Raw genomic sequence first — 18,870 nt, 5'->3', positions numbered from 1 at the left:
TTTTTTTTATGCGGAGGGGCATCCATACCCCAAACACTTCTATTTTCTCTATGCACTCAATTCTTTATCACGGGAATAACCTGATTAGTGAGACTGGAAAGAGAAAAACATTACACAGCCCAAACCCTCTCCCTTTAAAACGCTTGGTGGTAAGTTGCCCTTATGAAGCAAATCTTCTGCTCTGCCCTCAGGAGTGGATCTTACAATTGACTCTGAGTTCTTCTTTCCTTTCTGTACCTTGCTGGCTCCTACCTATTCCTCTGGCCTTGCTCCAAAATGCTTATGCTTTAAAGCTCCCCCGTCCCATACATTCCTGCTGTATGTCTGAGCTCTAAACCAACTAAGAAATATGAAAAAAGAATAAGGAGAATAACGTATCTACTTTATTCCTTATAAAAATGATATTAGAGAAAGTGGTTTAGATCTGCAAGCAAGTCATTTCCTATTAATAAACCCTAGAATTGGACAGACTTATCCACCTAGCAGTGCTGCATTGGGACAGTTACAAAGGCCAAGGGCTGAAATACATATCCATCTGCTGTTTGGTAAAGGAACCCTGTCTATGAGTCCCCAGTGAAAGAAATTCCTTGTAAAGCTGTCCCTGTGGCAAGATAAAGTAGGACCACCTCTTAAAAGGATACTTCCCAAAGTGAATAAATACCCCTTGTTCTGTTTAAATCAGCGTCATGACCCCTTTGGCGGTCGAACGACCCTTTCACAGGGGTTGCCTAAGACCATCCTGCATATCAGATATTTACATTATGATTCATACCAGTAGCAACATTACAGTTATGAAGTAGCAACGAAAATAATTTTATGGTTGGGGGTCACCACAACATGAGGAACTGTATTTAAAGGGCCAGAAGGTTGAGAACCACTGATGTAGACTAGAGCGTCACACAGGGCAAAGGGATAGGAAATGGGGCAAAGAGAGAGGCTCCTCGAAATGTGCTATTTTCTTCAGTGAAGTTTTGTTTAACTGAATTGAATTGAATGTAGTCACTGAATATAGAATTCAGGTGAGCCTGCAGCATGACTGTTAAAGTAATTTCTTGGACTTGCATGGAAAAGCATTTTCTTTCTGGAAACTTGGTGTTTTTCTGGATGGAAATTACTTTATTCTCTGGCCCCATCCTAGCTGGCTGGGACAAAAGGCTGGTGTGTGCCTCTTGGACAGTTGAGGCCACTGGGTGAGGTGGTAATTCCAAGGTCTTCCCAGAGTTAGGAGGTGAGGCCTGCCACCAAGACCCAGGAAGATGCCCTGGCTTGTACTGCAAGGTCCTTTCCAAAATACACAGAAATAGCTTTGACCTGATATAGCCCCTCACCTTTCAAGGTATCAAGGGAAAACTGTTTCTCTGAAGTTACCTGCAAGGAGAAGTAAGGGAACATGACAGCGCATGGCACAAGAGGAATCAGGATGGTGATTTTCTTCCTTCCCTCCAAATCTTCCAGGGAGGAGAGAAGAAAATAGCACATTTCGAGGAGCCTCTCTCTTTGCCCCCTTTCCTATCCCTCTGCCTTGCCCTTTGTGACAGTAGAGAAATGTAGACAGAAGTCAGGAATCTGGGATGCCCCGAGAGAGGGACAGAAAAATGGAAAGTGCCTGACAACCAGAATGGTGCATCAGGAAACACAGGTACAGGAGTCGATCCCTGGGGTGTAGATTCATCCACCAAGCTCTCAGTCTCCGTCTGCTTCTGCTGAGGTTCCGTCACTACCACATAGCAATGAAGCTTGCACATAACACAATGCATATTGTTGAAGAGGGGCTAAGAGGAGCGAAGTGACTTACCTGTGAGATGTGAATGTCAGTTACTGTTCAGGGCCTGGCAGTGGCACCCAGGGAAATCTCCTGTCTCTGTTGCTCCAATTTCCTATCTAGTAGACATGTATTAGGATTTGATCTCACTCTTCAGGAGCACAAGGGAAACACTCTTCTCTAAATAAAACAAGGGGATAAGAAGAGGGGACAGGGAGAGAAACCAAGATGGCAGCATAGGTAAACACCGGAGTTTGCTGCCTCGAACAACCACTTCAAAAATACAACTAAAAGACGGAACGGACATCATCCAGAACCACAGGAAGGCTGGCTGAGTGGAAGTTCTACAACTAGGAGGAAAGAGAAAAGCATACTGAGACTCAGAGGAGGCACAGTGCTGAAGTAAAATACTAAGGTGCGGAGTGCATGCGGAGCGGGCTGGTGGCTGAGGGTGTGGTTGTTGTTTTCAATCGGAAGGGAGTCTCAGGCTCTGAGCTCCAGTTCCAGGCGAGTCTCTAGGGACCCAGACTCAAAGGGGAGAAGCGGGACTGTCTGGCATTGCTCAGAACCCTAGGGCAGCTTGCTCTCTGTGGGGCTTGCAGCGATTACTGGGACACTGAGAAGCAGAGCCTCTGAGGGCAAGACTGAGAGCAGCCATAATTGCTAAGCCCGCCCTGTTGATCCCATGGGACCCGCCCCGCCCAAGCCCTGCAGGGAGACTTTTGCTGGATAGCCTCAGGCAAAGGCTAGATTAGCACCTCCCTAGAGATCCAGGAGCCAGGAAGCCCAGAGGTCAGAGTGGGACCATCCAGTTTGCAGCTCCATGGAACCATAAAAGACACACTCAGGGAGCAGACTCAGTGAACACCAAAGCCCCATCGAAGCAAGTCTAGCCCCAGAGTGGTGTCTCCAGCACAGAAGTTCTCCCACTGCAGACACAGCTGATTCTCACAGCCAATTGTCCTGGAGGTCAATTCCTCACAGTGATAACTACAACAATCAAGGCTTAATTACAACAAGACTGTGCACAAAGCCCACAAGGGGGTGCACCAAGAGTGTCTACCTCAGGTAATTGGGACACTTAGCACAGAAAGGCACTCTATTGACACAGCGAAGCATAAAAAATGCCAAGACAAAGAAACAGGACACAAACGACAGAATTGGAGGAAAGCAAACTGCTGGATATAGAGTTCAAAACCACACTTTTAAGGTCTTTAAAGAACTGTCTAGAAGCCGCCGATAAACTTAATAAGGCCCTCGAAAAGACTGGTGAGACTGCCGATAAATGTAGTGAGATCTTCAAGAAGACTGGTGAGACTGTGGATAAATGTAGTGAGATCCTCAAGAAATCTAATGAGACCCTCGATATTGTGATAAAGGACCAACTAGAAATTAAGCATACACTGACTGAAATAAAGAACATTATACAGATTCCCAACAGCAGACCAGAGGATCGCAAGAATCAAGTCAAAGATTTGAAATACGAAGAAGCAAAAAACACCCAACTGGAAAAGCAAAATGAAAAAAGAATCCAAAAATATGAAGATAGTGTAAGGAGCCTCTGGGACATCTTCAAACGTACCAACATCAGAATTATAGGGGTGCCAGAAGAAGAGAGAGAGCAAGATATCGAAAACCTATTTGAAGAAATAATGACAGAAAACTTACCCCACCTGGTGAAAGAAATAGACTTACAAGTCCAGGAAGTGCAGAGAACCCCAAACAAAAGGAATCCAAAGAGGACCACACCAAGACATTTCATAATTAAAATGCCAAGAGCAAAAGACAAAGAGAGAATCCTAAAAGCAGCAAGAGAAAGAAACTCAGTTACCTACAAGGGAGTACCCATACGACTGTCAGCTGATTTCTCAACAGAAACTTTGCAGGCCAGAAGGGAGTGGCAAGAAATATTCAAAGTGATGAATACCAAGAACCTACAACCAAGATTACTTTATCCAGCAAAGCTATCATTCAGAAGTGAAGGCCAGATAAAGAGCTTCACAGATAAGGAAAACCTAAAGGAGTTCATCACCACCAAACCAGTATTATATGAAATGCTGAAAGGTATCCTTTAAGAAGAGGAAGAAGAAGAAAAAGGTAAAGATACAAATTATGAACAACAAATACACATCTATCAACAAGTGAATCTAAAAATCAAGTGAATAAATAATCTGATGAACAGTATGAACTGGTGATTGTAATAGAATCAGGGACATAGAAAGGGAATGGACTGACTATTCTTGGGGGGGGGGGTAAGGGGTGTGGGGTAAGGGAAGAGATTGGACAATAATCGTGCACCTATGGATGAGGACAGTGGGCAGGGAGTGAGGGCGGAGGGTGGGGTGGGAACTGGGTGGAGGGGAGTTATGGTGGGAAAAAAGAGTAACTAATGTAATAATCTGAACAATAAAGATTTAATTTAAAAAAGGGGGGGGGGACAGGAAAGCATAGGGAAGGGGATGGGTGGTGACTTGATTCTCTTACCCCAAACTCCATTCATGGGGTACGTGACTCAATTGAATGGAACTGGTGTCATCGTGTTCTTCCCTTCCACAGCCCAAGCAGAGCCCTCATTCCACCACATAGAAGTGGCATTCATTCACAGTCAACATAGAAAGGTACGTGTTTTCATCCCTCTCTCCACGTGCTTCCAGATCATGCTGTACCTCAAATGTATTCACATCTGTAGTTCACACGAGTAATAGGGGAAAGTCTTCCATATTCCTGACTCTTAGCAGGTCATCCTCAGAAAGTGTGAGTTCCTCTTTCCTTTCCCTTTAAATGTGCTGCTCAGCCTCTGTGTTCACAGCCCACTGAGGCTAAAAGGAATGGGGCTAAGGCCCCAAGTCAGACACTGACTGTACCGACCCTGCAATCCCAGGGCACTGGATGCCTCCTGATGAGCATCTTTGTGCGCCCGGGGGCTCAGTCCAGGAGAGCAGGTTTGGTGGCAGGGACCTCCTTTGGGAGAGGGCTGTTTCTAGGCAAGAGTTGGAACTCAGGTTCTGTTCAGTCCAGCAGTTTTACACATGGAGAGATTTAAATATAGAGTAAGGTAATTCATGGAGTAAATTCTTTTAAAGGAATAAATGTGGTCCTCCTGGAAAAATGAGGGAAGATGCCTCCAAGGAGGGCCAGGCAAAGGGCTTCTGAGAAATGACCCCCAATCTCTGAGACTCACTTGGGGGAGGATGGAAAGAGGGGCTTTGGATGAGGCCTTTCCTCAAGGGCCCTGGGGGAATAGGAATCTCATGCCCAGCATAATCCACCCAAAGCACAGGTAAGAATGTGTGGTGAAGCCCAGAAGGAGATATAGTAAAACCTTGATATAACGGAATAATTCGGGTGAGGGGGTGTCCAGTAAGCAGAAAGTCTGTTATTTAATAAAGTAGGTTTTCTGACTGCCTATGTTAAAAATTGACAAATTAGTTAGTTTATCTGTTTTTACTATGTAGATGTATATGTGTAATTAAAACTATGAAAAGTTTAATTTCACAAAAAAAGGTTTTCTATATGTATTACAGTAATTTTAAATTTATACCGAATAGGTCTAGTAAATGTGTGCATTCACCAGTCACCTAGAGTAAACAAATGCACACAGCTGGAGGTGGCTTAGTGCCTGTCAGAGCCTTGGCAGGCAGGCCTTAAAGCTGCTACTGAAAGTCATGCTGTGAGACAACAGAATCAATTATTGCGCGGGATGCGGTGTGATCACGTGCTAATCATTCACTGAAGCAGTGCCTCTTGGATTTGAATATGTAGACTATAGTTGTAGATATGTGATATTTATTCATGTTGGTGAAATTACTACATAACAGTGAATTAATAACAAAAATAACCATTAAGTTGAGGTCCTCAAAATCGAGTGTTTACTGTAATCCTATGTGGTAAAGTAGTGGGTGGATGCTTCTGATGAAAGGTGCAGCATTTCACTTCCCTCCTGATGTGCTGGCAGGAGAGAACCACAAGTCGTTTTTCAGTACAAAGTGGGGAACACCAAACAAATCAGTCAGTGAATAAAGTTCCTAGGAAAACTAGCAGTAGTTCCCCTACACAAGGCTGAACTGAAGGACAAGAGTCTGAGGAGTAGCTCTGAGAGGGTAATAATGGAGGTGTCAGTGATGACGCTGTAGGTATGTAACAATGAAGCCATCTTGTTGCCAAGTCAACAGACATTGAACTCCTCTGCTCAGGCTGCCTTGAAGCCTCTGGCCCGAATCACCCATCACTGGGAACTGAGTGGAACAGGAGACAGCAACCTGGGTGGTTTGTGGCTGTGGGAAGGCTCTTCGTTCAGTACTTCGAGCTTATGAACTCCCTGCTGTTGGCAGAGCGAAGAGAGGACCTTCTTTGAGTGAAAAATCTGATGATCACAATGGCTGGTTGGTCAGATATGATTCCTTATTACTGTTTCATGTTGCAGCTAATTCTCTGTCTTTTGCTCCTCGTCACATTAGTGATACGCATGGCCTTTCAAATTTGAAAATAACTTTGGACAACTTCAGTCCAGAAGATGTAGCCTCTCTGAGAAGAGCCTCAAGCTCAGTTCACTGCTGCAGCTCTCAGAAAGAAAAGAAAGAAGATGAGGCTAAAAGAGAAGAAGACCATGTCGTCCATTACCATCGCCTTTTGTATTGAATCGCTGGCTCTGGATTTGCTCACAGAACCACGGATCTCCATGGCATTTGGCATAAGAGCCGAAAACATAAAGATACAATAATGTCCTTGTCTCTGCCTCCACGCATTCTTATTATTATCTACAAGTTCCGCATTTCATATAGGTTTTGTAAGTAACTTACCTTCACTCTCAATATCTTTTATTATGTGACAAGGATTGTGTAAGGTGCTCTACTTATATCATCTAATCCTTACTACAAGCCTATGGGGTAGGTGCCAGTAGACATCTGTTTTACCAAAGAGGAAATGGAGGCTGAAGGGGTTTGCCTGTAGTACTGGCTAAATATAGGGTGTCCCCAAAATGTATACACACACTTTGAATAATTGTAAAGGCAGCATTTATTAAAATACATTTCATATTAAACATTGAGCTATCAGCTGTTAAAGTGTGCATACATTTTTAGGGGCACACCCTGTATAAGTGTCAAGGCTGGGACTCTTATGACCATATACACTCCTAACCTCTAGGACAGCGGTTCTCAACCTGTGGGTCGCCAACCTGTGGGTGGCGACCCCTTTGGGGGTCGAACGACCCTTTCACAGGGGTTGCCTAAGACCATTGGAAAACACATATATAATTACATATTGTTTTTGTGATTAATCACTATGCTTTCATTATGTTCAATTTGTAACAATGAAAATACATCCTGCATGTCAGATATTTACATTACGATTCATAACAGTAGCAAAATTACAGTTATGAAGTAGCAACGAAAATAATTTTATGGTTGGGGGTCATCACAACATGAGGAACTGTATTAAAGGGTCACGGCATTAGGAAGGTTGAGAATCACTGCTCTAGGACATTCCTTGGTGGGCAGAGAGTGTGACAGTCTTCTGTAACCTGGGTGTACAACTTGAGGAAATGGGATGATTTCTCCTGATCACCTCAATTTTCCCTTAGTTTTAACATGAACTCAGACTATAGCCTGGTGCACAGTAAAGACAACCAAGTCTCTTAACTTTTCATAAGTAGCTTGATGATACCCTTGTTTAGTAGAGGAATTCTTTACACATCAGCAGATAATGTCTTGTTTTATTTTATAAGATACTAGTGGCCCGGTGCACGAAATTCGTGCGGGGGGGGGGGTGTCCCTCAGCCCAGCCTGCACCCTCTCTAATCGGGGAACCCTTGGGGGATGTCTGACTGCTGGTTTAGGCCCGATCCCTAGGATCCCCCTAACTGGCAGCCGGACATCCCTCTTGCAATCTGGGACCACTGGCTCCTAACTGCTCACCTGCCTGCTGACTTGATCTCCCTAACTGCTTTCCCTGCTGGCCTAACCCCCCTAACTGCTCTCCCCTGCCAGCCTGATTGTCCTAACTGCTCTCCCCTGCCGGCTTGATCCCCCTAACTGCTCTCCCCTGCTGGCCTGATCGCCCCTAACCACCTCTGCCTCGGCCCTGCCACCATGGCTTTGTCCAAAAGGACATCCAGAAAATTGTCTGGAAGTTGTTTGTTCTAATTAGCACATTACCCTTTTATTAGTATAGATTGATTTCAGAGAGGGAGGGAGATAGAAACATCAATAATGAGAATCATTGACTGACTGCCTCCTGCACGCCCCACACTGGGGATCAAACCCATAACCCAGGCATGTGCCCTGACCAGGAATTGAACTCTGGGCCCTTCAGTCCTCAGGCAGAGGCTCTATCCACTGAGCAACACTGGCCATGGATACACTTTCCCTTTCCACTGGGACGTGTTCTGTTTGCTGGAGCTGAAACACTGAAGCTGTCTCACTGGGGCAGAGTGGGGTGCAGTGGGTTGGAGTAGGTGAAGCCCCCTGAAAGGTGGAGTGGGGCCTTGTTTAACAGCCGAACTGTTTCATGGCTGTGCTGCCTCGCACTTGAATGGCCACACTGTTGGGCTGTGCTACTATCAGTGGGAGTTTACGCAACAGAACTGTCTGCACGGATAGCTTCCTCCTCACCACACCCCCAAGCTGGGGGTTCCTCTTAGGGTTGAAGTGACACCGACCACCCTTGGTTGGTAGCCCAATTGGCCACTTTGGAAAGAGAAGTGGGGAATCCTGATTTTACGTGAATGCTCCAATTTCTTAAGTTGTCAACTAATGCGAACTTCAGATGTTTGGGCCAAACCAGAGAGGTGGTCAGATCTGGTGTCCAGGCCACTGGGCGGCACTGGGCTCAGCCCAGCTGTAAAGGGACCCTAGGAATCTGGGCAGGTGAAGGGGTTGGGGGTACGCTTGGGTAATTCCGATGTCACCCCACTTGGTTTTTTGGGTTTTTTTCCCCACTAATCACAATTTATTATAATCTGTTGGCAGCATAGATAGATATTAGTTACCAGAACTATGTCTTATAGAAGTGGACAGTATGTAGCCATTCTTTGGGGAACTGTGTGCACTTAAGCACCAGCATGATCTTTCAGTTTCTTTTTTTGTTGTTGTTAATGAAAATAAGCTTTATTACATCAAGTAATAAATACATACAAAGATGCAAACACTATTAGTCACTGTCTTCCAGATGTTTGGATCCACTGATGGGAAAGGCAGAACTGAAATGTGCATACATCCTTAGGGGAAATTTCAGGGGTCCTTGTCAGGCGAGGTTCAATAAATTGCTCTTTCTTCTGTATTTATAACTTGTGCATTTTAAAGATTGACTTCAAAGTACTAATAGTCATGCAAATGCTTAAGCAAAAAAAAAAAAAGTTACATTGAAAAGAATTTATACTGTGTGGTGAATGGGCACTGGCTACTAAAGCGCTGCCTCAGGACTCACTGAAACAAACCCTCAGAGTTGGATCAGCTCAGAAGAGAAACATAAAGAACCATGTGAGTAACAGAAATGTATCCAGAAGAGAAACACGTATCTGGGAGGCCAACTATAGTTTGCTGTGATAGGTAACTGACATGCATCATGTAAATCAATGCTTTAAAAAAACCACAAAAAATGCCCTGGGTAGTTTCTAACTAATATGTAAATCTAGTAACTGCAAAAATCTCTTCTTCTCAGCGATGGGAGGTTCAGAGCCTGATGAACCATAGGAGGGGCAGGGGGAGGAGAAACCAAGCTGTTACCATTTTGAAACCAAGTTTCATCTGAAGGGGGTGCAAGCATGAGCTGTCACTTCTTGGAAGAAGAGGGAAAGCCTTTTCACGCTGACTTAAGGGCTAGGTAGGACCTGGTATTCCGCTCCATCTCGTCCAAGCACTCCCAAACCCGCGCTGTCGTGTGGATGATGCCTCGTTTCAGTCTCTCCATCTCGCTCTTGCTGCCCGCTTATGTGAGTCAGATCTCCTTCCCTAGTTCTTCAATGATGACCAGCAGCTCAGCGTATTTGCTCTGGGGCACCTGGCTGTTCTCTGTTCCCTGCGTGTTAGAGATGGTGGTCCTAGTCACTCAGCAGCTGGCGGTACTGGGAAGACATTGCCATGCTGGTGGAAGGCGGGTGAACGCTCCCAGAGGCCTTGATGGAGGTGGCGGGCATGTGCATGGTCAAGTTCGGTTTGTAAGACATCCCCCCCCCCCCGCCCCCTGCCTCCCGCTGCGGGGCGCAGGCCCCATGAGATGGCATTGGCAGTGGTGGTGGTGAGGCCAGGGGGTGGCGAGGTGGGCCTGGGGTCTGTGTGCCTGTCTGTGCGCCTGCCCAGCTCCCGCACACTTTTTGTTGTTGACAGCTCCGGCGCACTGACAAATATGGCTGTCCCCTCATCCTGACACTGCCACAGTATCATGATCTTTCAGTTTCTTAATGTTCTGCTTGTGCTGCTCAATTTCTTTCTGCAGACGCTCAATCTCCTTTTTATGATGAGTGATCTCTTCTTCATGTTGTTTCTTCAAGGCTGCCAGCTGTTCTTTAATCCGCTCTGGGAAGTATCCTTCCTCTTCAGCCTTCTCCTTTTTTGTGAAGGTCCCCATGGCTTCCCTGATTGCGCCTGCCTTGGAGCTGAAATTATCTGACCATTGCAGCCAAAGCCTCTGGCTTGCATGGCCCTCACCACCCACACTTCAAGCCGCAGATGTGCCACTGACGCAGAGACTGCCCTGGTTGTCAGTGCCGCGCAGTTCCGGACCACCCCACTTAGTTTTAAATGCAAACCTGCCTTGGACAGGCCTTGAAGGTCTTCTTTCCACAGGGATCACAGGGTAGCAGGCCAGCCGGCACCCACGCTCCAGGAGTGCTGGCTGGCCTGCGCAGCGGCTCTCTCTGCCCCCAATCGCCATGACGATCACTGGGTAGCAGGCCGGGGCTCTCTCTGCCCCCATGCCATGGCGATCACGGGGAAGTAGCTCTCTCTGCCTCCAATCCACAATGCAATCACTGATCACCGGCCGTCTTTGCCGCCCCCCACCTCTTGCCTGCGGGCTGGGTTTCCCATCCCTTTCGCCTCCCAGCATTGCGGCTGTGTATGCAAATTAACCACCATCTTTGTTGGCTGCAGTTAATTTGCATATCGCCCTGATTAGCCAATGGGAAGGGTAGCGGTGTACCCAATTACCATGTTTCTCTTTTATTAGATTAGACTAGGGGCCCGGTGCATGAAATTCGTGCACTGGGTGTGTGTGGGGGGGAGTGTCCCTCAGGCGAGCCTGCCCCCTCTCACATTCTGGGAGCCCTCAGGCATTGACCCCCATCACCCTCCAATCGCAGGATCGGCCCCTTGCCCAGGCCTGACGCTTCTGACAGAGGTGTCAGGCCTGGGCAGGGGACGCTCATTTCCCCCCATCACTGGTTCTGCCCCCAGCCCAGGCCTGATGCCTCTGGCCCAGGCATCGGGCCTGGGCAGGGGACCCCCAGACCCCTCCAATTGCTGGCTCTGCCCCTTGCCCAGGCCTGACGCCTCCGCCAGAGGTGTCAGGCTTGGACAGGGGACCCCCATCTCCCCCCGATCACTGGCTCTGACCCCCGCCCAGGCCTGAGGCCTCTGGCCCAGGAATCATGCCTGGGCAGGGGACCCCCATCTCCCTCTGATCGCTTGCTCCACCCCCCGCCCATGCCTGACGCCTCTGACCCAGGCTTCAGGCCTGGGCAAGGGGACCATCATATCCCCCCAATCCCCGGCTCCGCCCCCCGCCCAGGCCTGATGCCTCGGCCAGAGGAGTTGACCCTCATCACCCTCCAATCACCAATCACCGGATCGGCCCCTTGACCAGGCCTGAGGCCTCCGGCAGAGGTGTCAGGCCTGGGCAGGGGACCCCCATCTCCCTCTGATCGCTTGCTCCACCCCCCGCCCATGCCTGACGCCTCTGACCCAGGCTTCAGGCCTGGGCAAGGGGACCATCATATCCCCCCAATCCCCGGCTCCACCCCCCGCCCAGGCTTGATGCCTCGGCCAGAGGAGTTGACCCTCATCACCCTCCAATCACCGGATCGGCCCCTTGACCAGGCCTGAGGCCTCCGGCAGAGGTGTCAGGCCTGGGCAGGGGACCCCCAGCTCCCCACGGTTGCAGGCTCCGCCCCTGCCCAGGCCTAATGCCTCTGGCCTAGGCGTCCGGCCCACAGTGGCAGCGGGGAGCGCCGCGATCGCACGGGCTCTGCCCCTGCCCCTGCAGGATGCCTCTGGCCTAGGCGTCCGGCCCGGGCAGCGGGGACCCGCAGCTGCAGCGGCCCCGCGATTGTGGGCTCCGCTTTAGGCCCAGGCAAGGGACCCCTAGCTCCCGGGACTGCCAGCTTCGACCGTGCCCAGCTCCCATCGCTGGCTCCACCCCTAATTCCTGCTATCACTGGCCAGGGCGGCAAAGGCGCCTGATTCTCCATTCATGGCTGGGGGGCAGGGCAAAGGCGGCCCCAGGGTTTCCAATCACTGTCAGTGGCAGGGGGCTTCTTCCTGCTTTCCCTTTTGCCTCCCTGCATTGTGCCTACATATGCAAATTAGCCGCCATCTTTGTTGGCAGTTAACTGCCATCTCAGTTGGCAGTTAATTTGCATATAGCCCTGATTAGCCAATGAAAAGGGTAGCGCCGTACGCCAATTACCATTTTTCTCTTTTATCAGTGTAGATTCTTTGCAAGTTCACATGAGAATTATTTAAAAGATAACAATATGTAGGTTCCTTGGGATTTTCTACATAAATAATTATGTTATTTGCAAATAGGGATAGTTTTATTTCTTTTTCAATTTGTATGCCTTTAGGTGCATATAAATAAAGGGTTATTATACCATTCTGGTATATTGATCTTTTTTCTTTATTAAATGCCCCCTTTATATAAGTTCCCATTGCCTTGAATTCTACCTTGTCTGATACTTGAAAAGCAATACTAGCTTTCTTATAGATGCCATTTGTATAATATGCCTTTCAACATTCTCTTAGGTTCACCCTTTCTCTGTTCTTATATTCAATGTGAATCTTCTATCACTATTCTATAGTATTATTTTACTTGGAATAGTGACAGAGTAGAGATTTAGCGCCAACTAGAGCTGACAGGTTCCAACCCTTGGACTCTTACAGCTTGAGCTACATTGCTTCCCTAAATTGCATGTCCTCTCAGTTTCCATGTTCTCCTTGGCTGATCACATACACTTCTGCAGTTGTCACTAGTCATAGTGATGAAGATACCCAATTCCACATCTCTAGCCCAGACTGTTGTCTTCTCTGGCTCTACAGATTTTTATGCACTTCTCTAGTGGAACTCTTCTGAATGTCCCAAGTATATTTCAATCTAAACAGGTCCAAAATTTGTTCCACCACCCATCAAGATGAACAGTTTCCTGCTACAAGCTTCCTGCTCACTGATCATGTCATTCATGTAATCCAGTCTTTTTTCTGTGCATGGCAGTTTTCAGTTTCAAAAATAAATAGTATTGTCCTGTTCTATAAGTAAATTTATTCACTTAATGTTCCCAAATTTGCCAATTGAAGGTGGATCTGCTGAAATGAAAACAACTGTTTTCAGTTTTGAAAAACAGGAGCTAATTGAAAGTTGGTCAAATGTGATCCAATTAGCTTTGATGAGCGCAGAAGATAGACTATAAAATAACCATAAGCTAAATGTATCATTGGCAGGGGCTTTGTAAGACACAGTATTCTAAAGTTTCTGAGTCTGGCTTAACTTGACTAAATGTAGGATGATTAAAAGTTCACAAGTATCTGCCGAAACCGGTTTGGCTCAGCAGATAGAGCGTCGGCCTGTGGACTCAAGGGTCCCAGGTTCGATTCCAGTCAAGGGCATGTACCTGGGTTGCGGGCACATCCCCAGTGGGAGATGTGCAGGAGGCAGCTGATCGATGCTTCTCTCTCATTGATGTTTCTAACTCTCTATCTCTCTTCCTTCCTCTCTGTAAAAAATCAATAAAATATATATATAAAAAAAGAGTTCACAAGTATTTTCTTTGGATGATTGGATTATGGCATTGTTTATATTCTCTGAAAATCCAAATATGTAATAATGACCTCGTATTACATAATTATAAAAAGTGTTACATTTTAAAATGTTCCTCACAGAAACTTTTAAAACGGGAGTGTAAAAATTAACCACCCTCAAATACTCAATACTTAAAAATTTTAATATGAATAATTAAATGCATTTTATGTTAGTAAATATCTACTATATCAGGTACTGTGCTAGAAACTGAGCTCCAGGATGACTAAGACAAAAATTATTATAAAAGGGCAGAACCTTGCATAAAAATGATAATGCCTAACATTTAATAATGTTATAATTATCATAGGTTTATTACTAGATTCGTGATTAATAATATCATTAATAATAACTGCATGCATTGATAGGATATTTGGAAAGATAAAAACAGTACTGGTTTAGCCCTAACCGGTTTGGCTCAGTGGATAGAGTGTCGGCCTGTGGACTCAAGGGTCGCAGGTTCGATTCCGGTCAAGAGCATGTACCTTGGTTGCGGTCAAGGGCATGTACCTTGGTTGCGGGCACATACCCAGTAGGGAGTGTGCAGGAGGCAGCAGGTCGATGTTTCTCTTTCATCGATGTTTCTCTCTATCCCTCTCCCTTCTTCTCTGTAAAAAAAAAGTCAATAAAATATATTTTAAAAAAACCAAAAAAACAAAACAGCACTGGTTTAAATATATACACTGTTTAATGCAATCCAATCTTAGAAATGTTTTATTTTGGAAAAGCATATTCTTTGTGGAATCCAATAAGGTAATTTAGTCACAATATTTGTAAAGTGGTTTAATCACTGTCAGTGTTTCTCTATGCTTATGTTGTCAAAACTCAGATGCATCAAAATCACCTGAGGAATTGTCAAAATAGTAATTCCTGTCGGGTGATTGGGGGTGACATGGGGGGTTGAGAATAGGAAGTGTCAGCATTTTTCACATTTTCCCTAGGTGATTACCAAGCAAGTAAATGGTTTGTGTTAATGTAAACACTGACACATACAAGTTTTTAAAAAAATTACGGATTTGGGGTTAGAGAATTTTTTTACCAAGTTCCTTTGAAAATGAAAAGTAATACTTTCCAGGTAAGTAGTTACTTGCCTTAGGCCACTTAATTATAAAGGACAGTTAGGAACAGTACTGAGCTGGGTCCTGAACTCCATTATAGTTGTCAGTCAAAATAATTAATAATTAAATATCTTCTATGTCAGGCACTAGTAACTGACTCCAGGATGATTAAGACTTAATCACTATCTTGAGAAGGGCACACACTCAAGCAAAAATAATAATGCTTAAAAACTTAGTATTGTTTTTAAGAACTTACAAAGCAGTTTGTTTCAGGTGTGGTAGGGATAAAAATGGGAAAGGAGTGTTTCAGCTTTAAAATGTGTTTCCCTAATATAATTTCCATTTATCTTCAGGTAAGTCTGTTAAACTGGTTGGGCAGGCCTGTCCAGATGCTCTTTTGAGAAAATCCCCAAAAAGGATAGAAACATGGGCAAAACAAAGCTTTTAACCTGCTTGTTTTGCTTTTGTTTGTTTTTAAATATATTTTTTATCGATTACAGAGAGGAAAGGAGAGGGAGATATAGAAACATCAGTGATACAAGAGAATCGTTGATCAGCTGCCTCTTGCACATCCCCCACTGGGGATTGAGCCCACAACCTGGGCATGTGCCACCTTACTGGGAATGGAACCGTGACCTAATGGTTCATAGGTCAACGCTCAACCACTGAGCAACACTGGCTGGGCTAGCCGGCTTGTTTTGGTGTCCTGAAGTAGTGCATCTTGGACACACCATGGTGACATCTAGATGTGTCTCCTGAGCTAGGCCCCAGCGCCTTCATGTCTGAGTTCTTTGAAGAGGAGGGGCATAAAAATAAACCGTAGCCCTAGCCCGTTTGGCTCAGTGGATAGAGCATCGGCCTGCAGACTGAAAGGTCCCAGGTTCGATTTCGGTCAAGAGCATGTGCCTTGGTTGCGCGCACATCCCCAGTAGGTGTGCAGGAGGCAGCTGATTGATGTTTCTCTCTCATCATTGTTTCTAACTATTCCTCTTCCCTTTCTCTGTGTAAAAAAATCAATAAAATATATTTTAAAAAAAATAAATAAAAATAAACCCTAAAGTTATTTGGTTAAGAGCCAACATTAAGACCAAGAACCATGGGAATGGTGTTTGCTTGATAAGCAATTATAAAGGGAAGATAAAGGCATTTTTTAAACTTCTATAGAGATCAAAGGGGGATTTAGCTCACCAGGACTCCAGAAAAATCAGTGAGGTTTTGTTACCTTGACTCGACTCTTGCACATCAGCAACAGGAGCCAACAGAAGGGCAAGTATGCTCAACTGATAAGGCAATGCACAAGGAAGCAAGAGTATTGCAAATATCAGAGAACTGGCAAGGTGGAACCCACATACTTTGGCCCTCTGTACTTATGAGCATGGGTGAAAGCTCCCTTTAGTCATTCCCACACCTGATGGGGGCAGGATTCTGTTAAATGCTGAGGAGTTGCTTAGGAAGTAGCTCAACACAGTTATACACCTCATTTATTCCACTCTGCAGCCTGTCAGGCAAGCATTAGTCCTCCTTTTACATAAAACTGACTCTAAAAAAATGTATCTGTAATAAAAAAGTTTATCTTTCAACTAAGACTGGGAGATATTTAAAGTTCATTCTTTATGTTTGTTGAAGCAGTATTATGTTCCTGTACTACATTCACAGACTCACTGAAAAAAATTGTTTTCATTACTCCTGAAACTCCAGATAATTAAAGGGAAAAAATCATAGACCCAACCACAGAGAAATGTTCCCTGATTAACACCCTGAGGGATTTGATTTCAGATTTTGGGGGGAGAACTCCTATATAAAAGGTGGGGCAAAAGTAGGTTTATAGTTGTTCATATGTAAAGTAACACAAGAACTAATAACACAAGTATAAACTGTGTTTGGTGTACTCACAACTGTAAACCTACTTTTGCCTTCCCGTGTGCGTGTGTGCGTGTGTGTGTGTGTGTGTGTGTGTTTAATGAGACAATACATGTATAGGTTGATTTTTATTTGCTTTATTAACTTTACATTTTTCCATGCAAATGGGTGAAACTACTGTTGGCAGAAACTTAAGACTGTGTGCCAAGGCAATCTCCAAATAGAAGCTGGTAACACAGAACCCACTTGACACATGGAAATTACATGAGGTTCATAGCAAACAGATCAGTAAAAGCCCATCAGAAAACGCAAGGAAAAAGAAAATAACAGTGGGAATCACAGTATTAATCTCATAGAAAATGGCAGGAATCAAGGCATAAGGCAAAATTCATCATGATGGTCATGGTGATTAGAGAGCTCCCCCATAAGGATACGCAGGCAATTCCTTAATTGCAGCTCCCTAAGTTTTCTCCTGATTTCTCTCATCTCCTCCATGAACATTTCCATATCATCTCCATCTCCGCCCATCCCATCATTGACCTGCCTATTGGGTATGGCCCATCGGAAGTTAGGGGCCAGTCGGCGGGCCTGTCCCCGTCGATTATTTCCCGCTGGCTGGTGGCCTTCACCTCCTCCCAAAGGGCGGTCTTCCTCTCCATTCTGCATGGGCTGCTCCATTTCCTCGTTTTCGTGGTGGATATCTGCCATGATGAGATTTTTTTCCAGGTTGTTTTTCTTTGAACACAAGTAAGACAAAGGCAAGGAGTGACTGAATGCTTGGTGCACTGACCAGTAGGATTCAGAGCCTGGTATCAAAGGTTTTTAAAGTGTCATTTTTCCCCACCTTAGGAGTTTCGTGCGCCCTCTAGGGGGCCTCCATTCCAGCCCCACCCTCCAGCTCGCTCCTTTTCCCTCCCTCCCACAAAGCCCACCATTTTTCCCTTCCCAGAGCTCAGCATACAGCAAAATGGAGGACTGGGGACTGGGAACAAGAACCTGGGGGAGGTCTCTGACTGGGCACTGCACCCGCCCCCCGACCACCGTACCCCGCACCCACCTGGGCCTATCCTTGCAGGCGGCTCCTCCTCCTGATTCTCGCCTGGAGCGCGCGGCCGCGACTCTGGGACCCGAAGACCTGCAGGGGCCGGCGAGGGGGAGCGGGTGGCGCCGCATCCGAGCGCTGGCCCAGCGGGTGCGCCCACCCGCCCCGTCCGCCCCCTTCCTGGAGCCCCCCCTTTCCCGGGCCGCGTCTCCCCCCCACCCCCACCCCCCACCCCCGTCTCCCCGTAGCGGCTTCACCATTTTCCTACAGGAACTCGGCGGTGACTTCCATCGCTGAGTTGCTCTGCTGCCCTCCCTGGATCCCCGCCGCCCCAGCACCCCCACCCCACGGGGTCGCCGTGGAAGTTCCCGGGAAAGCCGGGGCGCAGAAAGCCGGCGGGGACCGGGCGCTGATGCCCTGCGCCGGCCTCCGGGGTTGGCGGGCGGCCGCCGCCCTGGGCCCCGCGCGTCCCGGGCCCTTACCTGCTCCGCTTGCCCTGGGCCGGTGCCAGCCCGCCGCGCGCAGGACAGCGGGGCGCTGGTACCCAGAAGGGAGTGACGACTGCACCGAAGGCTGCGTCCCTCTGCAGCTCCCGGTCACGTGAGGGCCTCGCGTCACCAAGGAGCTCGCCCCACAACTCCCGAGGCCAGTGCAGCAGGAGCGCGCGTCCCCTCCCCCGGCTCATGCACTCGCACATACAGCCCCCTCCTCCGGTTTGTGCTCGGGGGCCCAGCAGGCACCACCCTCACACTCATCTCTGTCCTATCCAATCTGAGGGCCCACAAGTGGCATCACGTTCCTGGGGTTGGAATTTGCCCTTCTCTGTTTACGTAGGCGGTTCTGCAACACCCTCCACCCCCTCCCACTCCCGCCCCAGGCCTTGGTTTTGGCGTTTTCTGCTTTCTGTCCTCTTCTCGCTGGCCACTACCTCACACACACATACGCACACCCTGCACAAGCACAGCCACCATTTTCCACCTTCTCCCCTGCATTTATACCCTTCTAGGAAATTTAGAATGAGGACTAGGGTAGGAAGGGGGCAAGGGACTTGTCAGAAACCTAGGCAAAGAGTTAGAGTGGGTTGTATATAGCCTTCCCAATAATCTCTTAGTTTCCTTTTTTTAAAAAATAAAGTGAACATG

General features: G+C 46.9%; 1 protein-coding gene and 1 pseudogene across 6 annotated transcripts; both read right to left on the bottom strand.

Annotated features, from left to right (window-relative positions):
• Positions 1–9,562: 9,562 nt before the first annotated feature.
• Positions 9,563–9,926, bottom strand: LOC118653415 (annotated as a pseudogene).
• Positions 9,927–16,807: 6,881 nt separating this feature from the next.
• On the bottom strand, positions 16,808–18,523 carry BEX3 (brain expressed X-linked 3). Of its 6 annotated transcripts, none has more exons than XM_036305871.1 (3): positions 18,220–18,523; positions 18,157–18,182; positions 16,808–17,408 (listed from the first exon to the last, which is right to left on the bottom strand). In XM_036305871.1, exons 1-3 carry the CDS (start codon positions 18,423–18,425, stop codon positions 17,056–17,058), a joined length of 585 nt encoding a protein of 194 aa, XP_036161764.1. In that variant the 5' UTR covers positions 18,426–18,523; the 3' UTR covers positions 16,808–17,055. The 6 variants fall into 6 exon arrangements, with proteins under 6 accessions (XP_036161764.1, XP_036161762.1, XP_036161759.1 ...); XM_036305869.1 differs by lacking the exon at positions 18,157–18,182 and adding an exon at positions 17,744–17,821 and having other exon boundaries at positions 16,808–17,387; positions 18,211–18,506; XM_036305866.1 differs by lacking the exon at positions 18,157–18,182 and adding an exon at positions 17,744–17,821 and having other exon boundaries at positions 16,808–17,421; positions 18,211–18,504.
• Positions 18,524–18,870: the final 347 nt, after the last annotated feature.

Source organism: Myotis myotis, unplaced genomic scaffold (assembly GCF_014108235.1).
Source record: "Myotis myotis isolate mMyoMyo1 unplaced genomic scaffold, mMyoMyo1.p scaffold_m19_p_4, whole genome shotgun sequence".
NCBI classification, from domain to species: Eukaryota; Metazoa; Chordata; class Mammalia; order Chiroptera; family Vespertilionidae; genus Myotis; species Myotis myotis.
Note: the sequence above shows the minus strand (reverse complement) of the source record. Positions and strands in the feature narration are given on the sequence as shown.